The following is a 16,687-nucleotide window of genomic DNA, read 5'->3' as shown; positions in this document are numbered from 1 at the left end:
TTATAGTCAGGTTACAGACTTATTAAATTTATGTGGAATAACTCATATTTAATGCCAATGAAACACTTAAACTGCTTTACCTGTCATGTCATCACCACTATAGACATTGCAGTTATCAAGGCTGATTGCCTAACCACGGTAATCAAAGGGTGTTTGTATTCCAGACCAACAGAATTTCATAAATAGAGGAAGAGTACAGTCTTGGAAGAAATCCAACCAGGTAGCTAAATCTGCTTTCATTTCTTTAAATACTGAATGTCTTGTGTTTGATTTTAGGGTGTCCAAAAAACACAAGTGTGCAAAATCCTTGAAGGAAAAATGAGGCAGGAACTTGTAAAAGTCACAAAACCCATGAAAGAGGCTGAGGAAGCTTTTAAAATATGCCTTGGTGATGGGGTTGAAAAATCCAAAAGTTCATGTGAAAAAGCCTTGAAGTCGGTCTTATATCCGGTATGTATTTGAATTAAATTTACATCAAAACAACTGATGATTTGTAATTCAAATTAATAACAACTGTATTCTTTGTTTAGCAGAAAGGGAAGAAAGGTTTTTACAAGACACTGAAGTGTGTGGTTAAGAACAATGGCACCCACAAGTCAAAAAAAGGGAAACAAATAAACCTGAATGTGACATTAGCTTCATGTCTTATTGAGAGCATTGATGAGGAATTCAAGAGTACCTTCCCGTAAGAAATAACTTTATGAGGACATAAACTTCTTTGTTAGCCCATTTAAAAAACTTTACATTATACAGTTATGTTATGTAATATAATACATACAAATTACATTATTAAAATCTAAATTTGTCAGTGCTACTTTGATTAACATTTTAACTTAACATATTTCAGAAATGAAAGAAATCGTGCACCATTCAAAGGGGCCATCAATACCTTTTCACTTGACACAGAGGGGCTGATTCAAGAGTACAAAGACGTTGAACTGCAACTTGTATTTCTCAAAACAGAGGTAAGCAAATCAACCCAACACCCAAGTTTATGATTCAAGACTAAACATTGAAGAATTAAAACACAACAGGATATTCTGAGCTGTTTAAATAAATTACTGCTTTTCAGGTACAAGAATAAGAGCCATTTGTATTACTTTGATTTTATTTGAAAATGTGTTTATTTACACTTACCTCTCTCTCTAAGGAAGAGGAAATTAAGACAAAGCTCAACAAAATGATCCGGGAGCGTAAGAAAACAATCTACAGCAGTCTGATGACTACAATCGAGAAAACCATGCAAGAATGCTATGAAAGTAAGATTGAAGATCAAACGCTACCCCAAATACACATTTATATCATCATGATTGTGTAGAAAATTGTAGTTGACAACATTTTTCTGTTTTATTATAGAAGCAGCAACATTTACAGGACAGGACACGCTGAAAAACATGCGGGAAACTATTGAGCAGCATGTAAATGGTTTAAAGAACATCATGTTTCAGCAGGCCAAAGATGAAATGTTGACCCAGCTGAGACTCTTGAAGGTTTGTCATATTTTATAAAACATCATATGCTGACATAGTAAAACATGTTCTGCCACACATTTTTTTTCATTAATATTATTACATTAAAGTAGAAGCATTATTAATCATTATTCTGCAAGCTGATTCAAAAGATTAGGTAGCTATCAACCCTTTTGGCCAGCCTGAAGAATGAGTGATAATAGATAATGATTTTGATGTTGAATTAGGAGGATATCCTGAAGACTCTGGGGGACACAATGCAGGAATCAATCAGGCTGTCACTCCAAGAAGATGGGGAGTCAATCCCAGGTAAGGGGAACCAATCAAGATAAAAATATGATCATCAATAAAAATACAGTATTGTAAATGTATTATATATTAAATGAATGAGTCAAGAAATTTCCAATAATGTAACTAATAGTTTACTTGTTGTGAACAATATGTTTATTGTTTGTTTGTTTTAGACTTTTCAATGGAACTTGAGAAGGTGAAGAGACACTACAATAAACTGAAGGGAAGCCCAAATGCAGAAACACTAATTGGGTAAAAAAAAAAAAAAAGTCTACATTATATATCATCATAAACTGTTCTAAATGATTCTAACAATGCTTTTAATTACACTAGGACAGAAGTAATAATAATCCACTGAGCTGATCTAGCTCAGCAGCTGTGCTCCACGACCACATACACAGGTATGTTTTAGTGAAACTGATGATGTAAACATATATATGGTACAGCCCTACTGTTTAGTGTCACAAACTTACTGTTTGGCTCTCTGGTTGACGTTTCAGGTTTGCTTGGTGGAGAGAAACAGCAGAAGCCTGATTACTCATTGAAGATCCCTCCAGGCACACTGATTAGAGACATGAGGATTTGGTCTTAAGTTGTTATCCCTTATTCTTTTTGTGTGTTGTTTTTATACCATAGCTTTACTGATTTATGAATTGCATGCAGATATATTTTAGATTTAGTTTTTTGTGTAAGACTTTTTTTCTCTTTTTTATTTTGCCTTGAACTGATTATATATCCGAGACAAACAGGGGAAAGAGAGACTGGCATGACATGCAGCAAAGGTCACCAGTCCAATTAAAACCAGGGAGCTTGTAGTTTTCATGGTATAGGTCTTAGCCGTTAGGCCTACTATGGTGTCCCTGAGACAGTATGTGTGTCAAGTACTGGTTGATCTTGACTTTTGTCAAGTACTTGATTGGGATTGTGTGTTACAGTTTTAATTATTTTATGGTTGTCTTTATTAAACCTTGGTTGCAGTTCAAACTGTAGGTTGGATGTAATATAGACATAGGCTTTTTTAAAGAAATATCTTGATCTTTTTTCTTTTATATTCCAGGACAAAACTGTTGAAATCATTCATGTTACACATACAAATGAAGCTCAGTCATCAGAGTATACATCCAAAACAGACAGTCATGCAAATTGAATGCATTTATCCTGAGGAGGAACTTACCTTAAGGCATATGCTATGCATCGTTTGCTAAACACAAGGTCTTTTACTGCAACTTCATATGAGAGTGGTTGCCTAAATATCTTCTCACTGATAATATTGTTTCTCTTTCTGTGTGATCCCACATTATTTTCTTATTTTTACTGTTATTATTACCTGCATTCACACACTGGAGTAACACCAGCAGTAACTTTGAGTGTGGCTGTTTCAATACTATAGAGATATTAGCGAGTTTATATAGTGCCTAATGCATAACAATAGTTTGTGTGTGTGATCATATATAATAAATGTAGAGAACAAGATGATCATTTTGTGGGAAAATTCTTGCATATTAATCATTTTGAATAAAATGTCACAATAATGACTGGGATTTATTTAGTTGTATGTAATCATGTTAATATTAATGCTTTCCTGTAATCTTTAAAAAAAAACATTTACTGGTTTACTGTTATTTGTACTAGCACAATAAACTCTTTCACATCACATTCTGTCTGATTGTTTTTCTTCAAAGATTTTTCTGAGCTGACATTTTATCACAGTAGGGTCAACACAGATGTTTCCAGTGGTATTAATCAAGGTTCAATTTATTGTAGATGAGATTTTCCAGTGAGCCAACATGCACCAAAGCAGCACCCTGACTCTGTTTGACCTGAATGGAGGTCAAGTAGTATCATTGCCAACCCCTGTGTTTACCTTTTCATGTCTAATCAATGAGATTTTGAATCTCTTTTATAAATTCTTGAAGAACTGTGAAGCTGAGGACACTTTAGAAACTTGAAGGTGATATGTCCCTAACTATCGATAACCATGTGATGCTAAGTTGTGTATTATTATGTGATTAATGTTATAAAATTTTGGATTATCCTGGGGTGCAGATGTTTTAACTCATATAGATAGTGTGTGTGTCCTGTCTTTTGTATGTCTCGCATACCTCCCTTAGTTGGCCCCTGATTTACTGAGACTAGCAGGGAGTGCAAGGACAGGAGAGACAGGCTAGGGGAGTACCATGTGGATATAAAATATAGTGCTCATTATTGAGCAGAAAACCAACTAAAGGAATGTTGTGATATTATCTGTAACAGTGGGAGGTGTCCGAGACATTTTTTTTAACAATGTATAAGAACCTATTGATAGAGCTCCTCAGGGAGCCTTTTCTCTGTAACCCTTCTGTGTGTTGCACTGTTAAACGCTCCTTCTTGTACAAGAATAATAAATTCAACTTAAACTTTGATACTTTGAATCCAGTCCTCTTTTTTTAAGGGTTCTTATTTAAAAATTCTCATAACAATGTCATTACCCAGTTTTGTTTTGTTTTTAGTTTTTAGTTCTGTCTTTTTCTTTAAGTATATATTTTTATTTGGGAGAGGGGGGAGCGGATTATTTTCTGGTTTAATTGTTGTATGCTTTGTTAATTGTATTAAAATATATTTTTCCTTGTAAACAGAGTTGTATATTGAATTTGTGATTACAACATTTACCTGCAAAGCTTGCCGTTTTTAACCTTAGTTCTTAGGAATAGGACCACCTAACTCTTACACACTGAATCTTTAACTACACATCACATAACTTATATATAACATTGGTAATTCAAGTCTCAGAGCTTTAAGTGTGGTCGTAAAAGCGTTTAGGTTGTTTCTTTACATGAGCATCAGCTTCATGATGTTTACAATGGAAACCTGCAGCATGAATCTACTTCTCTGCTGTTCTCAAGTGGTTTTGAGGCCTAAATGTAGGTCAAAATGAAATTTAAAATATCTTGTAAACAGCACTTTAAGGCAGTTATCCACGCCTTTGTGACCACCCGGCTTGACTATTGCAATGCACTTTATTTGGGGGTTAGTGGGTCCTCGATCAGTCGTCTTCAGCTGGTCCAAAATGCTGCTGCACGTCTTTTAAATTGCACAAGCAATTTGAGCACAATTCACCGATTTTAGCTTCACTCCACTGGCTGCCTGTTCATTTAGGATTCATTTTAAAGTTCTTTATTTGCTTTTAAGGCCTTGAATGGCCTTGCCCACCCACCTCTCTGAGCTTGCAGCACCCTACATGCCTAGCCGTTCCTTCAGGTCAGCTGACCAGCTGCTCTTGACTGTCCCTAAAGCTGACTTAAGCTCAGAGGGGATCGAGCATTGCCATTGCAGCTCCCGGAGCTCTGGAACAAATTGCCGCTGCACGTGAGACCGGCCTCTTCTCTGTCTCATTTTAAAACCCTTCTTAAAACCCACCTCTTTCTCTTTGGCTTTTGACACCTGTAGATGGTTGATTTTATGTGCATACATGCTTTTTGTTACTTTTTTTGTCTATTTTTTTATTTATTTATCTAGTGCCTTTTATTCATTTATTTTTATGTTTTTCTAACTTCTTTTATCTACTTGATGTTTTGTTGTGTTTCTATATTGTTTCATTGTGTTCTATTGTATTGTGCTGCGCACTTTTGGAAACCCTGTGTTTGCTAAAATCGTGCTATATAAATAAAGTGGATTGGATTGGATTGAAACACCATCCCTATTTGAAATCATATAATCAATAATTTGTTTCCAAAATTCTGAAATTATGAACTGAGAGCAAATAGGAGAAGATTAGTTTTAAGGCAGGAAAACTAAGATGTAATAATATGAATGCCATCAGTACTGAGATCCCTAACTGTCACTGACCTGCATAGCTTGTTGAGTCAAGCAAGTTACACTTAAAATGTCTTTTTTATAATGAATCGGAGTCCAGAAAATTCATATAATTTCAAGATTTATTCTGGTCATAGAAAACATGACACTTTGGCAATTTAAATAAAATTTAAAAAAATTAAAGAAAGCATAGCAATGTCAGCAAACAACATCAACACACCAAATACTACTGACACAGAAGTATAAAGTAGTATTGCAGTGAACAAGTAGGTGTGCTAAGTCATGAACTTGTGGTTAGATAAAATGAAACTCCACACTGAGCATCCGCTGTGCATGTCCTGTTATGTGAAGCTACATTAATGCAACAACGCTAGTGTAGTTGTCAGTTAACAAATACATTAAATTCTTTTCTTTCTTTTTTTTTTACATTTGGCATTAACTTAAGTCAAATGTTAAAACACGCTGAAATGTCTCAAAGTACTGTAAACTCAGCACCATTTAATAAAAAAGTAAAGCACAAACAGGTACTCAAAGCCCTTGAACAAAAACCTTCATGAATTATACACACTTAAATACTTCTAAATACTTTATGGCAACTACTTTATGTGACTGTCAGCATGAAACAGATATTTGTGAATTCACACATCTGTAAGCGCTAGATGTTCATGAACACAGATGTTAAATATATACATGCTAAAACACTACAGATAGCGAAGGCATAGTTCTCAGGCACAGATAAAAAATGGACTTATTTCCCTCAACACTGACCTTCTTTGAGTTGCATTTAAGTACAGATACTCTTTCAAAAAGATTTAAAATGTACATACCTAGTGATTAGATACTCCACATCAAGCTACATGTGAGTTTTGTGCACATCAGTTGTTGCTACTAAAAACTATTTTAGCACGGTCCAGCGCCATTGTGATGGTGTATATCAAGTGTGATAGTGAATACAATCATTTGATTTTCAGAAGACAATTGTAACAATAGCAGCTCTGACTGAGTTTCAGTGGTGCAAGGTTTGTATTCAAAGAGTAAAAATTCAAGTTCATACATCAGGGGGCTGTTAACCCAGAGAGTGCTGCTTCTTCAGGCTGTCTGTACGCTTCACTCTCTCCTCTGGGGTTCTTCTGTACCAGCTCCTGAGGGGAAACAGCCAAGTGTCAGAATGTGATGACTTAAAGGCATTGATTAAAGCTGAAATGCGTACATCTATGTCTATTGCTTTTAGCAAGAGGTGATAGAATTTGAAATTAAGACAATGTATAACCCAATAAGCCAATCAACATTTTTTCAATAGTGAAATAAGTAATCTATCTCCAAATAAATTACATAATGCTGTTCATGTGTTCCTTATCAATATAAGGCACTAAAGGGCCAAAGGTTGCATGGTGCCACTCCATGCTCTGAGACATGGTGAAATAAACAGAAGTACAAACACACCCCTGGCGGTTCATTTGGCCTGGAACAGGAGAGTTTTGGCCTTGGCTTGGCTTCAGGACTCTGGGGAAGGAAAAAATAAGTCTATGTAAATTGTGTTGTTTTTTATGGGGGAAATTAAAGTACGAAAAATACAGTCTAAAGCAGCTAGACAATATAAAGAACAACATTTTTTTTAAAAGGTGATACATTCCCATTGCTGTGTTGGCACCTGCTGGTGGTGGGGCTCTTTGGCTTCTGTTGCATCTTCCTAGCCTGTGCTGGGGATTCGCCAACCCTAAATGCGTACCAAATACATACAATAAAAGGCACTCCGGATCTCAATTACAACATTAACATCTAAAGTCAGTTAGGCTGTGTTTCCCATCTTACCTCTTTTTCCTGTCTAGAGACCTCTGTGTGGCAGCAGACAGAACCACCCTCTCCTTGGGGCATTTGGCTTTCTCCTGCAGGTTTGAAAAATCAGTAAACAACATAGTTTATGACAGAGGTACTGACACATAAGGCTGCAGTGTTTCTTCACTGTAGGTCAGCATGAACTTTCCTTTAAAAATACAGAAACACGTCATCTTCTCATTAAATTTGGCTATGTGATTGATAACTGGCCTGTATTTTCAGATTACCATGTCTCGTAGCTTCCTCTCTGCTCGGAGCTCCCTGTCCTGCTGCAGCAATGCTAATCGATCCCCCAGAGGCATTTCAAAGAAGATGTCATGGATGTCATAAATGGCTGCACGTAACTGGGGGACAAAACATGCACACATAAACACAAATAAAAGTGGACCTCTGCTGTCTATAGACAGTAACTACACATTCATACCTGGGCTCTAACTCTCTCCTGCAGGGAGCGATCTTGTGCTGAGTAGGTGCCTTTCTTTTGTGAACCTTCAGTCTGGAATGAACGGATGAACTCCTGTGTATCCTGAAACAAACCGTTTTTTCCCCTCAGTCACCAACATGATGATTCATTCATTAAATAATTCTTATTACACATGGGGTTTTTTTGTGTGTATTTAAGAGTATAATCTCACCACGATGGTCTGGCGTAGGTGTTTGACCTTCTCTGTTTTGAGCAGCCTGCGTGTGAGGAAGCCGCGAATGATGGCACCAATTCGACAGAATGCTCTCTGCTGCTCTGCTGTCAGAACCTGGAGAACACAATGCAGGACGCAAGAAGATGGTAATGTGAAGATAGGAACATGTCAAGGGTTTGAGAATACCATCTTTTGTAGAAACACACACCCTCTTGTCTACTTTGGCATACGTACCAGACTTAGCCTTGCTCGAGGTTTGCTTACTACCCACGTCGGCCCCCACAAATAGACGGGAGGCTGGACAGAGGGAGTGGACACACTGGAACTTACAGGACTTGGAAAACCTGGAGAAAGAAACAAACAATAGCAATCAATTCAGGTGTTTGACCTTGGTTTTGTGAGGAAGCCACAAGCGATGGTGCCAGTTTATCTTGTTTATATGTTCAATAAAGAGTCACTCAAATATTACTGTCCTGTGCAGTAGTAATGATTAGACTATGGTCAGAAAACTTTGTTTTTTGTTTTTCAAAAAAGGCATGCAGTCCAACACAGCATGGTGAGCATAGTGTAGTGGTACCTATACTGTGTCCAGGTGATCGCTCAGATGGTGTGTGGGCTGGGCTTAGTCCTGGGCAGGGGGGACTCACAACAGGACAGCTGTCACTCGTAGACCTACAAGTCCATCCACAGGCATCCTCACAGGTCTGCTCTTTCAGTCTTCTCTCGGTCTCCTCAAGCTCCTAAACCCAGGCAATAGTCACACACTTTAGATTTTTAACCTTTAGCAAAAAATATATATATAGACATAGGTTTTGCTGTTGTTTTTCTTTTTTTTGTAAATAACTGATAATATACCATTTGAAAACTGCATTTCTGTTATCTACTTCTATTTACAATAAATATCATGTGATTCAGTGTGCTGACCAAACGGAGGCGCTGTTGCTCTTGCTCCTGTTCAGCCAGGAGCAGCGACATCTGCAAGGCATGCTCCTCCTCCAGACGCCTTTGCCTGTCCTCCAGAGTCTGTGCTCTCCTCTGGGTCTCCTCTGTTGATGTGCACAAATAAAGGTGAAACAATTTCATTTTAACCCTTTAAAATGTTTTAGGTTTTGCAGTGGGAGAAACTGTGATCTTGGTGGAGAAGTTAATTATTTATGACTTTTAGTGAATAAAGTCATAAAGTGTTCGAGAGAGACTTGCCTGTCTTGCTGTTCTGTGGATCAGCTGCATTTCTGATGCAGACAGTCGGTGTGATCCTTCCATTGTTTGTCCCCTGAGGATCATCAGGCTCCATCCTGAGTGTGACCTGAGCCAAATCAGGAGTAACGCGGGGCCTCAGCAGAGATGGTGAGGGATTATCTACCTCATACGACTGGTTCAAGGGGGCTGCAGGGGTGCGCCAGCTTGGAGCCATCCATGTGACTCCTGCCATGAAACGAGGAACCCTTTCCTGGCTGCGGTCTATATGCTCAACCCCAGAGTGGTAGCTATGCAGCTGGCTGTCCATGGTGTGGGAGCGCCGACGAAATCCTGCAGCCAGATGGTCATGGTGTCCCTTCGGGCTTAGCCCTGAGGTACTAACGGGGCTACAGGTCTCCTGTTCTGGGCTGGTACCACAGTGGCTGAATCGACGATTATTCATGCCAACACCGCCCTCACTTTCACCCCTCACTGAGCCCAAGTGTTCTGAGGACTTTGTGGGCCCTGAGAGAGCTTCTCCCCAATCTGCCATGCCAGCACCTTCCCCTGACCTTCCTGGGCTTCGGGGGATAAGGTCTGCTGGGCCGATGGGAAACGAAATATGAATGTTTCCTGTAGAAACTGGCCGTGGTCTGCGCCTCTGTGGACGAGGACTAATGCTGGCCTCTGGACTGGGGAGACGAGCATACCGGTCAGTTAGACTAGGTGAGAGGCCACCGGACTGTTGGGGAGTGGGGTCATACAGAGTTTGATGCTGGATTTGGGTCTGAGGTGGGCCGATAGGGCTATGGTGCAGACTGAATCCAAACTCAACACCCTTGTCCCCCATGGGACTGCAGTTCCTATTCTCCTTGTCAGTGGTAGTCTCAGGTGGGGGAGTCCTGGTGACTGTGTGGACAACTTTTGACCCTTTCTGACTCTGCTCTCTTTTCACATACTCCCTTGATCTCTTAAGAAGGCTGTCCAAACTTATGTCCTCCTCCTCTTCTTCCTCCTCACTCTTTTCTTCCCTCTCCACCATCTCTTCCTCCACTGTCTTGTAACCGTTAAGGATGGGGGTCTCAGAGCATGGAGTGGCAGGTGGATCATTTGTCTGAAGTCCAAATCCAGGGTCTCTGGGGAGTCCAGGAGAGTCAGTGACCAGGGTGTAGCCACTGACTGTTGCAGATTTAGAAACTGGCACATGTTCAACCTCTTCACTTGGTACTTTATGTGCCTGTGCAGAGATAATAAGTAATCATGAGCCATCATAAAACAATTGCTAAAATCAAAATTGACAACAATAGAGAATTAAGAGAAGAAAAATTAGCTGATGGCATCATATGGCCAAACTGTAATAAATAATTCAGCTATCAGGTAGTGCAGTGCTAGTTCTCACCTAAATGTCAGTTGTCTAACTTGCAAAAGTTACTTGTCAAGCATATTTTTCTAAATTCAGATTAGAATAACCTAATTTGGCCACTTTTAACATCCAAAAGTATGTAAATCAAAAGTAAACTGAAGATTAATCTTAACAAAAACACTGAATGCTATCAACACACACTTGATATTTATCAAAATCTCTTAATAAATAGCTCAGTCTTGATTACTGATGTTGGTTTTTCAGACCCTGTACATCCCGTTAGTTGTGGTACAAACACTTACAGACGGTAAGTGGTGACTCATGCCATGACCAGATATTTCACAACTAGAGCCAATTTGCAAGTGGACAATATTGCTATGGATGTTGAGCTGACCAAAAAAAGACAATCATTAGGTAAAAATAGCACAGCCTACCGGAGACAGTGTTGAGTCAGACAACCTGTATTCAAGTCTGCAAATGTCACAAGAGATTCTGGGACAGACTGTAATTCAGTTTTTGTGTTATATCGTGGGACTGACACACAGACCTATTTTACATTTGGGCATATTTGAGAATTTTACATGATGCATGTTAATGGAAAGACAAATAAAGTGGCCTGATGTTTTCTTTTCTGAACAGAGAGAGGTAAAATCTATGTTGTTTGACTTTCGTAAACATCTGACTGTGGCATATTACCTACTTTTATTATAGAGAGGATTGATTTTGCTATTAAATTTCACATATTCAATGCACACTGTAACATCTTGTATTTCTTTGTATTCCCCACCCTGGTCTGTGATCCTGGGGCTTCAATACAGAAACATTTCTGCTTGTCCTATCTTCCTATTACAGAAAAAACTCCTAAACTGTGTCCTATTCTATCTCAGACATTTTATGGTATCTTAATTTAAAGGGCTAGTTCAGTTTGGTTTTTTTGGTACAGTCAGTGTCAGTGTGTTACCTAAACTAGACAGCGGTCAACAAGCTCCCAGTTTGGAGAAGCAGACAGAAGTAGAGCAAAGCACTGCCATGGACAGGGTCAGCAAAAAAGTGTATTTCAGCTACATAAAAAAGGCCCACGTAAGAGAAAATCAATATCCATTTAAGTGTACACTATAGTGAGCATATTCTCACTACCCTGCCATCAGACAGCCCTTTCTCTTGGCGCTACATTGTCTCAGCTGTTGAATTTGTGTATTTTTACACCTAAGCCCAACTGTGTGGGTTATTATGCTGCAAATCTGATGGCAAGGTAAAGTGGTGAAAATATGTACAGTACACTCACACGTGAATATTTATTTATTTATTTTTTTAGGTGTAGGTCTACTGTAGGTAATAAACTGACTGGCTAGGTTGTACCTCATAACACCCCACTTCTAACTATCACTTTAAGAAATCCTAAGTAACCGATTTTCTCACTTTCTAACACATGATCTAAGAACTTTAAAGTATCACTATAAGGTTTGAGGAACCTTTCTTTCATAATATTTTGGTGTTCAAGGAGAAAATTCTTCAGTTAAGATTATTTTGTAACATATAAATTCCTGTGATAAGATTAGATAGGATTTTTTGTGAATACCAGAAAAACTTGAATGTCATCCTAAACTGAGGATTTCATACTTAGGAAGTTTCTGTAATGAGGTCCCTGAGTGTGATACTGACCTGAGCTTGGCCCAGTATGTCATGAACCCGGGCCAAAAGGTTGTTTCTCTGTTGGCTCTGTCTGTTGACCTCCAGCTGGACTGCCCTCTGTCTGTGGTCACACATCTCACTGCGTTGCTCTGCATTCAGCTGGAAAAAGAACATTTTTCAACACTGATTCAAAAACTTGTACCTCTCGGGCTACACTTGATACAGCTTGAACAGGCCCGAGGAATAACACATGAGAAAAGATTAGTCAAGAACTTGTTATGAGGTTTCCGGTACACAAATGTATTTCGTGGAGCTTGTGTTGTTGTTATTTAATTTCAGTTCTTACTAATAACACAATCACTCTTCTTCCACTAAGTGTTTGTGTCTCCTTTGATTGGAAATCCTCCACAATCATCAGCCTCACACTGGCTTCTTCATCATGAAAACTCAGCAGCCACTAACAGATAGATTCTCCTGACTAACATCAAACAGTCTTGGTGTTCTCCGTCATCAATTATCTCCTCTCTTTTTCTCCTGCCAACTGCTGATCTAATTGGGACTAGTGAGCCCACGTGTTTTAGATATATTATGTAGGTCTCAAAAATAAAACGCGTAAATGTTACCTTTTATTTGATTTAAAGTTTAAAGCTGAGTTTCAAGCCTTAAATATGTACCATACCGCCTATCTCATTGTTACACAGTGAACATTATACGCAGTGCTTTCTGTTACTATGCTGCGTAGAGATACAAACACTGCAACAGCAGGACAGTGAGAGATATACAGACTCTCTAGGGAGACCAACCAAACATTTTGTCATTCAAAAAGCAGAGCCACTTTGTGACAACAGATTACTTGCTCTGAAAAACACACATTAGCTTATCCATCTACTTCCAGTGAACTTTGATTGGCGTTATTTCCTCAGGATGACTCCTCATGTCTGTTTATTTCTTCCTTACCAGAGGAGAAAGCACAGCTCTTCCATGGAAGCAGATGACAGAGCGAGCCTCCAGGGACCACAGTGGCTCACAAGTCGTCTTCTTGAATTTCCCCCCGTCCTGCAGTATGGCCAAACTCCGCAGACAAAACTCCTCGTAGCTTTCCATGTCTGGACACCCACACATCCACGCTCTGAATGGGAGACACTGACCATGTAGCCTCGTCACCCAGCTGTTAAAATGAGAGAGTGTGTGAAATTAAATGGAAGTCCAGAAGTTAATGTGACATGTGAGCTTAGATTGAACTGGGTGTGGATGACTTAGAGGAAACCATCTGGGGATCACAAGTGGACTAGCAGGACAAATCGCCTACAGCAACAAAAGAGGGTCTGTCTGCCTTTAGTGGTTTTATCACACTCATCACATTCCTGCCATTCCTTTCAATCAGACAGTGCTGCTGCCATTTCCGTGTCTCATGGATATGCTTTTTAGAATCGTGTGTCTGATCGATACAGTTTCTATTTCTGAAATGTCTGTCAGCAAACGGATGGTACAGACCCTGCACAGACAGGTAGACAGTAACACAGGGCGTATGCCTAAGCGCACAGCTGTTATATGGCCAGCATTAAAACATGCTGCTTTCTAAACAGTGTCACTGCAGAGCTCTCTAATGAAACCTTCCCCTAGGTTAGGTTTGAATTCAGCGTGGGGTCCTCAAGATGCTGCCAGTAACATAGTGGTCTTCAGTCTCCCTCCCACTGATTCATTACAGGAGAGGTGGGAATGCTTTTCTGTTTGTATCCGGCTCTCACAAGACAAGATTGTTACTGGCATTTTTTTTAAATTTAATAAATAGTCGATTTTAAGACATCGCTTGAATCCATAAATACGTTTTTAGTACAGATGTGCCCTGTGCAGAATTGATAACCGGTTCCTATTGCTCGTAACGTCTCTCTTACCTTCACAATGGAGAGGGAGAAAAAAAAAGGTGATATCTCCTTTTCCTTTCTCCAGACGGCGAGTGTTCAAGACGCGCACACAGAGGTCGCGGGGGAGACAAACAAAATGCGGCTAAAATAACCTGACCCTCATGCTCTCAATCTCAGGTTTTTGCCCATCATCACCATGGTCAACTCTTCCGGGCTACAACAGCGCCTCCTAGCAACAGCAGCGCGGGGCGGGCCACATTCCAATACGCTCCCACGCGACCTGTGCACGTTATCTTCTTCTTCATCCACGCGCTCACGGAAAATAGATTCTGGAACGTTTTTAATTAGGACGTCGTGACGTCACGTCACGTCCGACTGGTGCCGCGGCGGCTCATGGCGGGAAAGAGAGGTCATAAGGGAACTAGGGAAGCAAAGGGAGAAGCTGTGAGTGAAACGGAACGGTGCCTTTGCCGAACAATTATTACATCTGAAATCATCTCGTTTGTGAGAGATTAAAAAGGATATCCGAGTCCCCATTAACTCACCTTTCACACTCGTTTTGCTGTGTGGTGATCTGATTAAACACAAACAAATAAACGAAGGTTTGCTCATGTATGCACGTTATAAGCTGAACTATAGGTCTTTAATTTACATATTAACATCAAATCCTCCTTTAAGAAAAGCAGGTGCCCCTAATGCCAGTTGGTATTGCTAATTTGCACTTTAGTAGTGCATATTCCAAAATTCCCAGACAAAGTTACAAGTAATGACATGAGCACAATATTTGCCACAAACAAAGCTTCAGGCCCAATGTGGCCCCTGGCCCTATTTACTTCTTAATTTATAAAATAAATTATAGTGGATCTGAAGCCCTTTGTAATGTTTGATGTCCCTGATAGGGAAGTGAGGCTAGATGCCGGGAATAATTTACAACCCAGGACAATGTTTTTCAGTGATGTCTTTATTATACTGACACTCAAAAATACAGTATCATAACAAAACGCTGTTGCTGGTTTCACAGCTCATCTCTTGGGTGCACAGGTGAACCTGAATGTATAGGTTGAGCAATGCGCACATTTTCTTTGTTGTCCCGAAGTAGTGCTTCAATGTTGCTTTCTGTAAAGGTGTTTTTTTTAGAATCCTGTCACAAAAGTTAAACTATGTTAGTTCTCACAGGTGGAATTTAGTCTAATTATGTGGATTTTAATGTTCATACCTTACACAATATATCCATGGCCTACCTCAAAAGATTGGCGTTTCACCCCTACACATGCTCTGGACTGCTCATAACACAGGACTATATCCAGATGCTTTGGTTCCTTATTTGCCAAAGCTACACGGAACTTGTCATAATGTGACTCTGTATGGGGATTCAAAAACAAATCATTAATTGGAGTGTAAAAAATATGTAAATCCATTGTTATTTCTTCCTGATCTTACCTAACAAGTGCATGCAGGAGGATGCCATTTTTTCCTGAGAGACATGTCTGGTGGACAGTAGTTTCTCACACACACCCCCACGGATGAGGCTTTCAACTACTCTCTCTCTGCTCTCAGCCGGGGTTTCCTTCATGGCTTTTTCAATCTCTGGTGGGCAGTGTGCATATGCTTTTATTTACTTTCTATGTCTTGACAAAAATTCAAGGCCATACAAGGAACAAGTGACACAAGGTTATAAGTAACCATTAAGTCAAAATCACATTCAGTGAATACTATTTTGAATTATTGTTTCTTGCTCTAAGGCTACTGAAAAGTTATCCACTATACCTTGTGCTGCTGTTAGACAACTCTCACAATAGATGTCTGTTAAAGAGAAAACAATAAACAGAAAGCTAGAGTTGCTATCCAACATAAACTAGACTTGCCAAACAGTACTATGAATTGTAGTGTTTAATTTACTTACATCGTTTTGTGTCATCAGACTGCACAGGAGGAGGAAGTAGGGAGCACATACACAAAACAAAAATTAATATTTTCATAGTGACTGTAGATCAAGCATGCGTAATGTGAACCAAGCGATCTCAAAGGTAGAGCAGTCGACAGTGTTTAAGCTGAATCATCTTCTCTTTCACATAATGTGGTCATGTGATCTCAAGGACAATGGGATCACATCACCATCATTCCATGAATGACAAGTGTCCAGTTTTTCAGGTTTTCTCTGGCTCTTGCTATTGCTTACAGACAGAGCTTGACTTTGAATAGTGTTTGTGATTTTCTGTAGTGACCCCTTTGGGTCTGGAACAGCCTTCAGACAGGCTGTTGTTGCTTGCACCTTAAGAACTACTTTTTTTTTAATTTTCAAATATGTATTTATTTATTTATTTATTTATTTATTTATTTATTTATTTATTTATTTATTTATTTATTTATTTGGTTTATTTGTCTGTCTTTTTACAACACAGCATTTATATAACATAAAATGCTATTTTTGTGTTTATTATTATTATTATTATTGGTAGTAGTAGTAGCAGTAGTAGTAGTAGTAGTAGCAGTAGTAGTAGTAGTAGTAGTAGTAGTAGAGTCTTAGTAGTTTGTTTTGTTGTTCTTTCAAATGGACACTAGGTGGTGGTGTTTTATTTTGAAAGCCAGTTTGATTCGAAGGCGTATTTTACAGATCCCCCA

General features: G+C 39.1%; 2 protein-coding genes across 16 annotated transcripts in view; one reads left to right on the top strand and one right to left on the bottom strand.

The window, feature by feature from the left end:
- The window catches only part of nuggc.1 (nuclear GTPase, germinal center associated, tandem duplicate 1), a 91,078-nt gene extending 88,563 nt beyond the window's left edge, over positions 1-2,515 (top strand). For 12 of the 15 annotated variants that reach the window (XM_027285166.1, XM_027285171.1, XM_027285165.1 and 9 more), the window contains 7 exons: positions 848-965; positions 1,151-1,259; positions 1,357-1,490; positions 1,697-1,778; positions 1,934-2,012; positions 2,094-2,161; positions 2,261-2,515. In XM_027285166.1, coding sequence (XP_027140967.1) covers positions 848-965; positions 1,151-1,259; positions 1,357-1,490; positions 1,697-1,778; positions 1,934-2,012; positions 2,094-2,118 — 547 coding nt within the window. In that variant the 3' untranslated portion in view covers positions 2,119-2,161; positions 2,261-2,515. The remainder of the gene's footprint in view (positions 1-847; positions 966-1,150; positions 1,260-1,356; positions 1,491-1,696; positions 1,779-1,933; positions 2,013-2,093; positions 2,162-2,260) is intronic. The other 3 variants (XR_003463310.1, XM_027285172.1, XM_027285164.1) reach the window with 3 other exon arrangements.
- Positions 2,516-5,854: 3,339 nt separating this feature from the next.
- ccp110 (centriolar coiled-coil protein 110) lies at positions 5,855-14,391 on the bottom strand. Its single transcript, XM_010739402.3, has 14 exons — positions 14,096-14,391; positions 13,158-13,368; positions 12,231-12,359; positions 9,227-10,442; positions 8,951-9,072; positions 8,604-8,766; positions 8,261-8,370; positions 8,024-8,140; positions 7,813-7,914; positions 7,616-7,732; positions 7,365-7,438; positions 7,204-7,269; positions 6,996-7,055; positions 5,855-6,694 (listed from the first exon to the last, which is right to left on the bottom strand). Exons 2-14 carry the CDS (start codon positions 13,320-13,322, stop codon positions 6,619-6,621), a joined length of 2,517 nt encoding a protein of 838 aa, XP_010737704.3. The 5' UTR covers positions 13,323-13,368; positions 14,096-14,391; the 3' UTR covers positions 5,855-6,618.
- Positions 14,392-16,687: the final 2,296 nt, after the last annotated feature.

This window comes from Larimichthys crocea, chromosome XII, assembly GCF_000972845.2.
Source record: "Larimichthys crocea isolate SSNF chromosome XII, L_crocea_2.0, whole genome shotgun sequence".
Classification (NCBI taxonomy): domain Eukaryota; kingdom Metazoa; phylum Chordata; class Actinopteri; family Sciaenidae; genus Larimichthys; species Larimichthys crocea.
Note: the sequence above shows the minus strand (reverse complement) of the source record. Positions and strands in the feature narration are given on the sequence as shown.

Bases quoted from the DNA above. Each gene is read 5' to 3' on its own strand.
- ccp110 (XM_010739402.3), bottom strand. From the start codon at position 13,322: ATGTGTGGGTGTCCAGACATGGAAAGCTACGAGGAGTTTTGTCTGCGG. The intron at 7,439-7,615 runs GTAATCTGAAAA...TCAAACCTGCAG, and splicing joins AGAGGAAGCTACGAGACATG to GAGAAAGCCAAATGCCCCAA. The intron at 7,270-7,364 runs GTAAGATGGGAA...GTACGCATTTAG, and splicing joins TCTCTAGACAGGAAAAAGAG to GGTTGGCGAATCCCCAGCAC.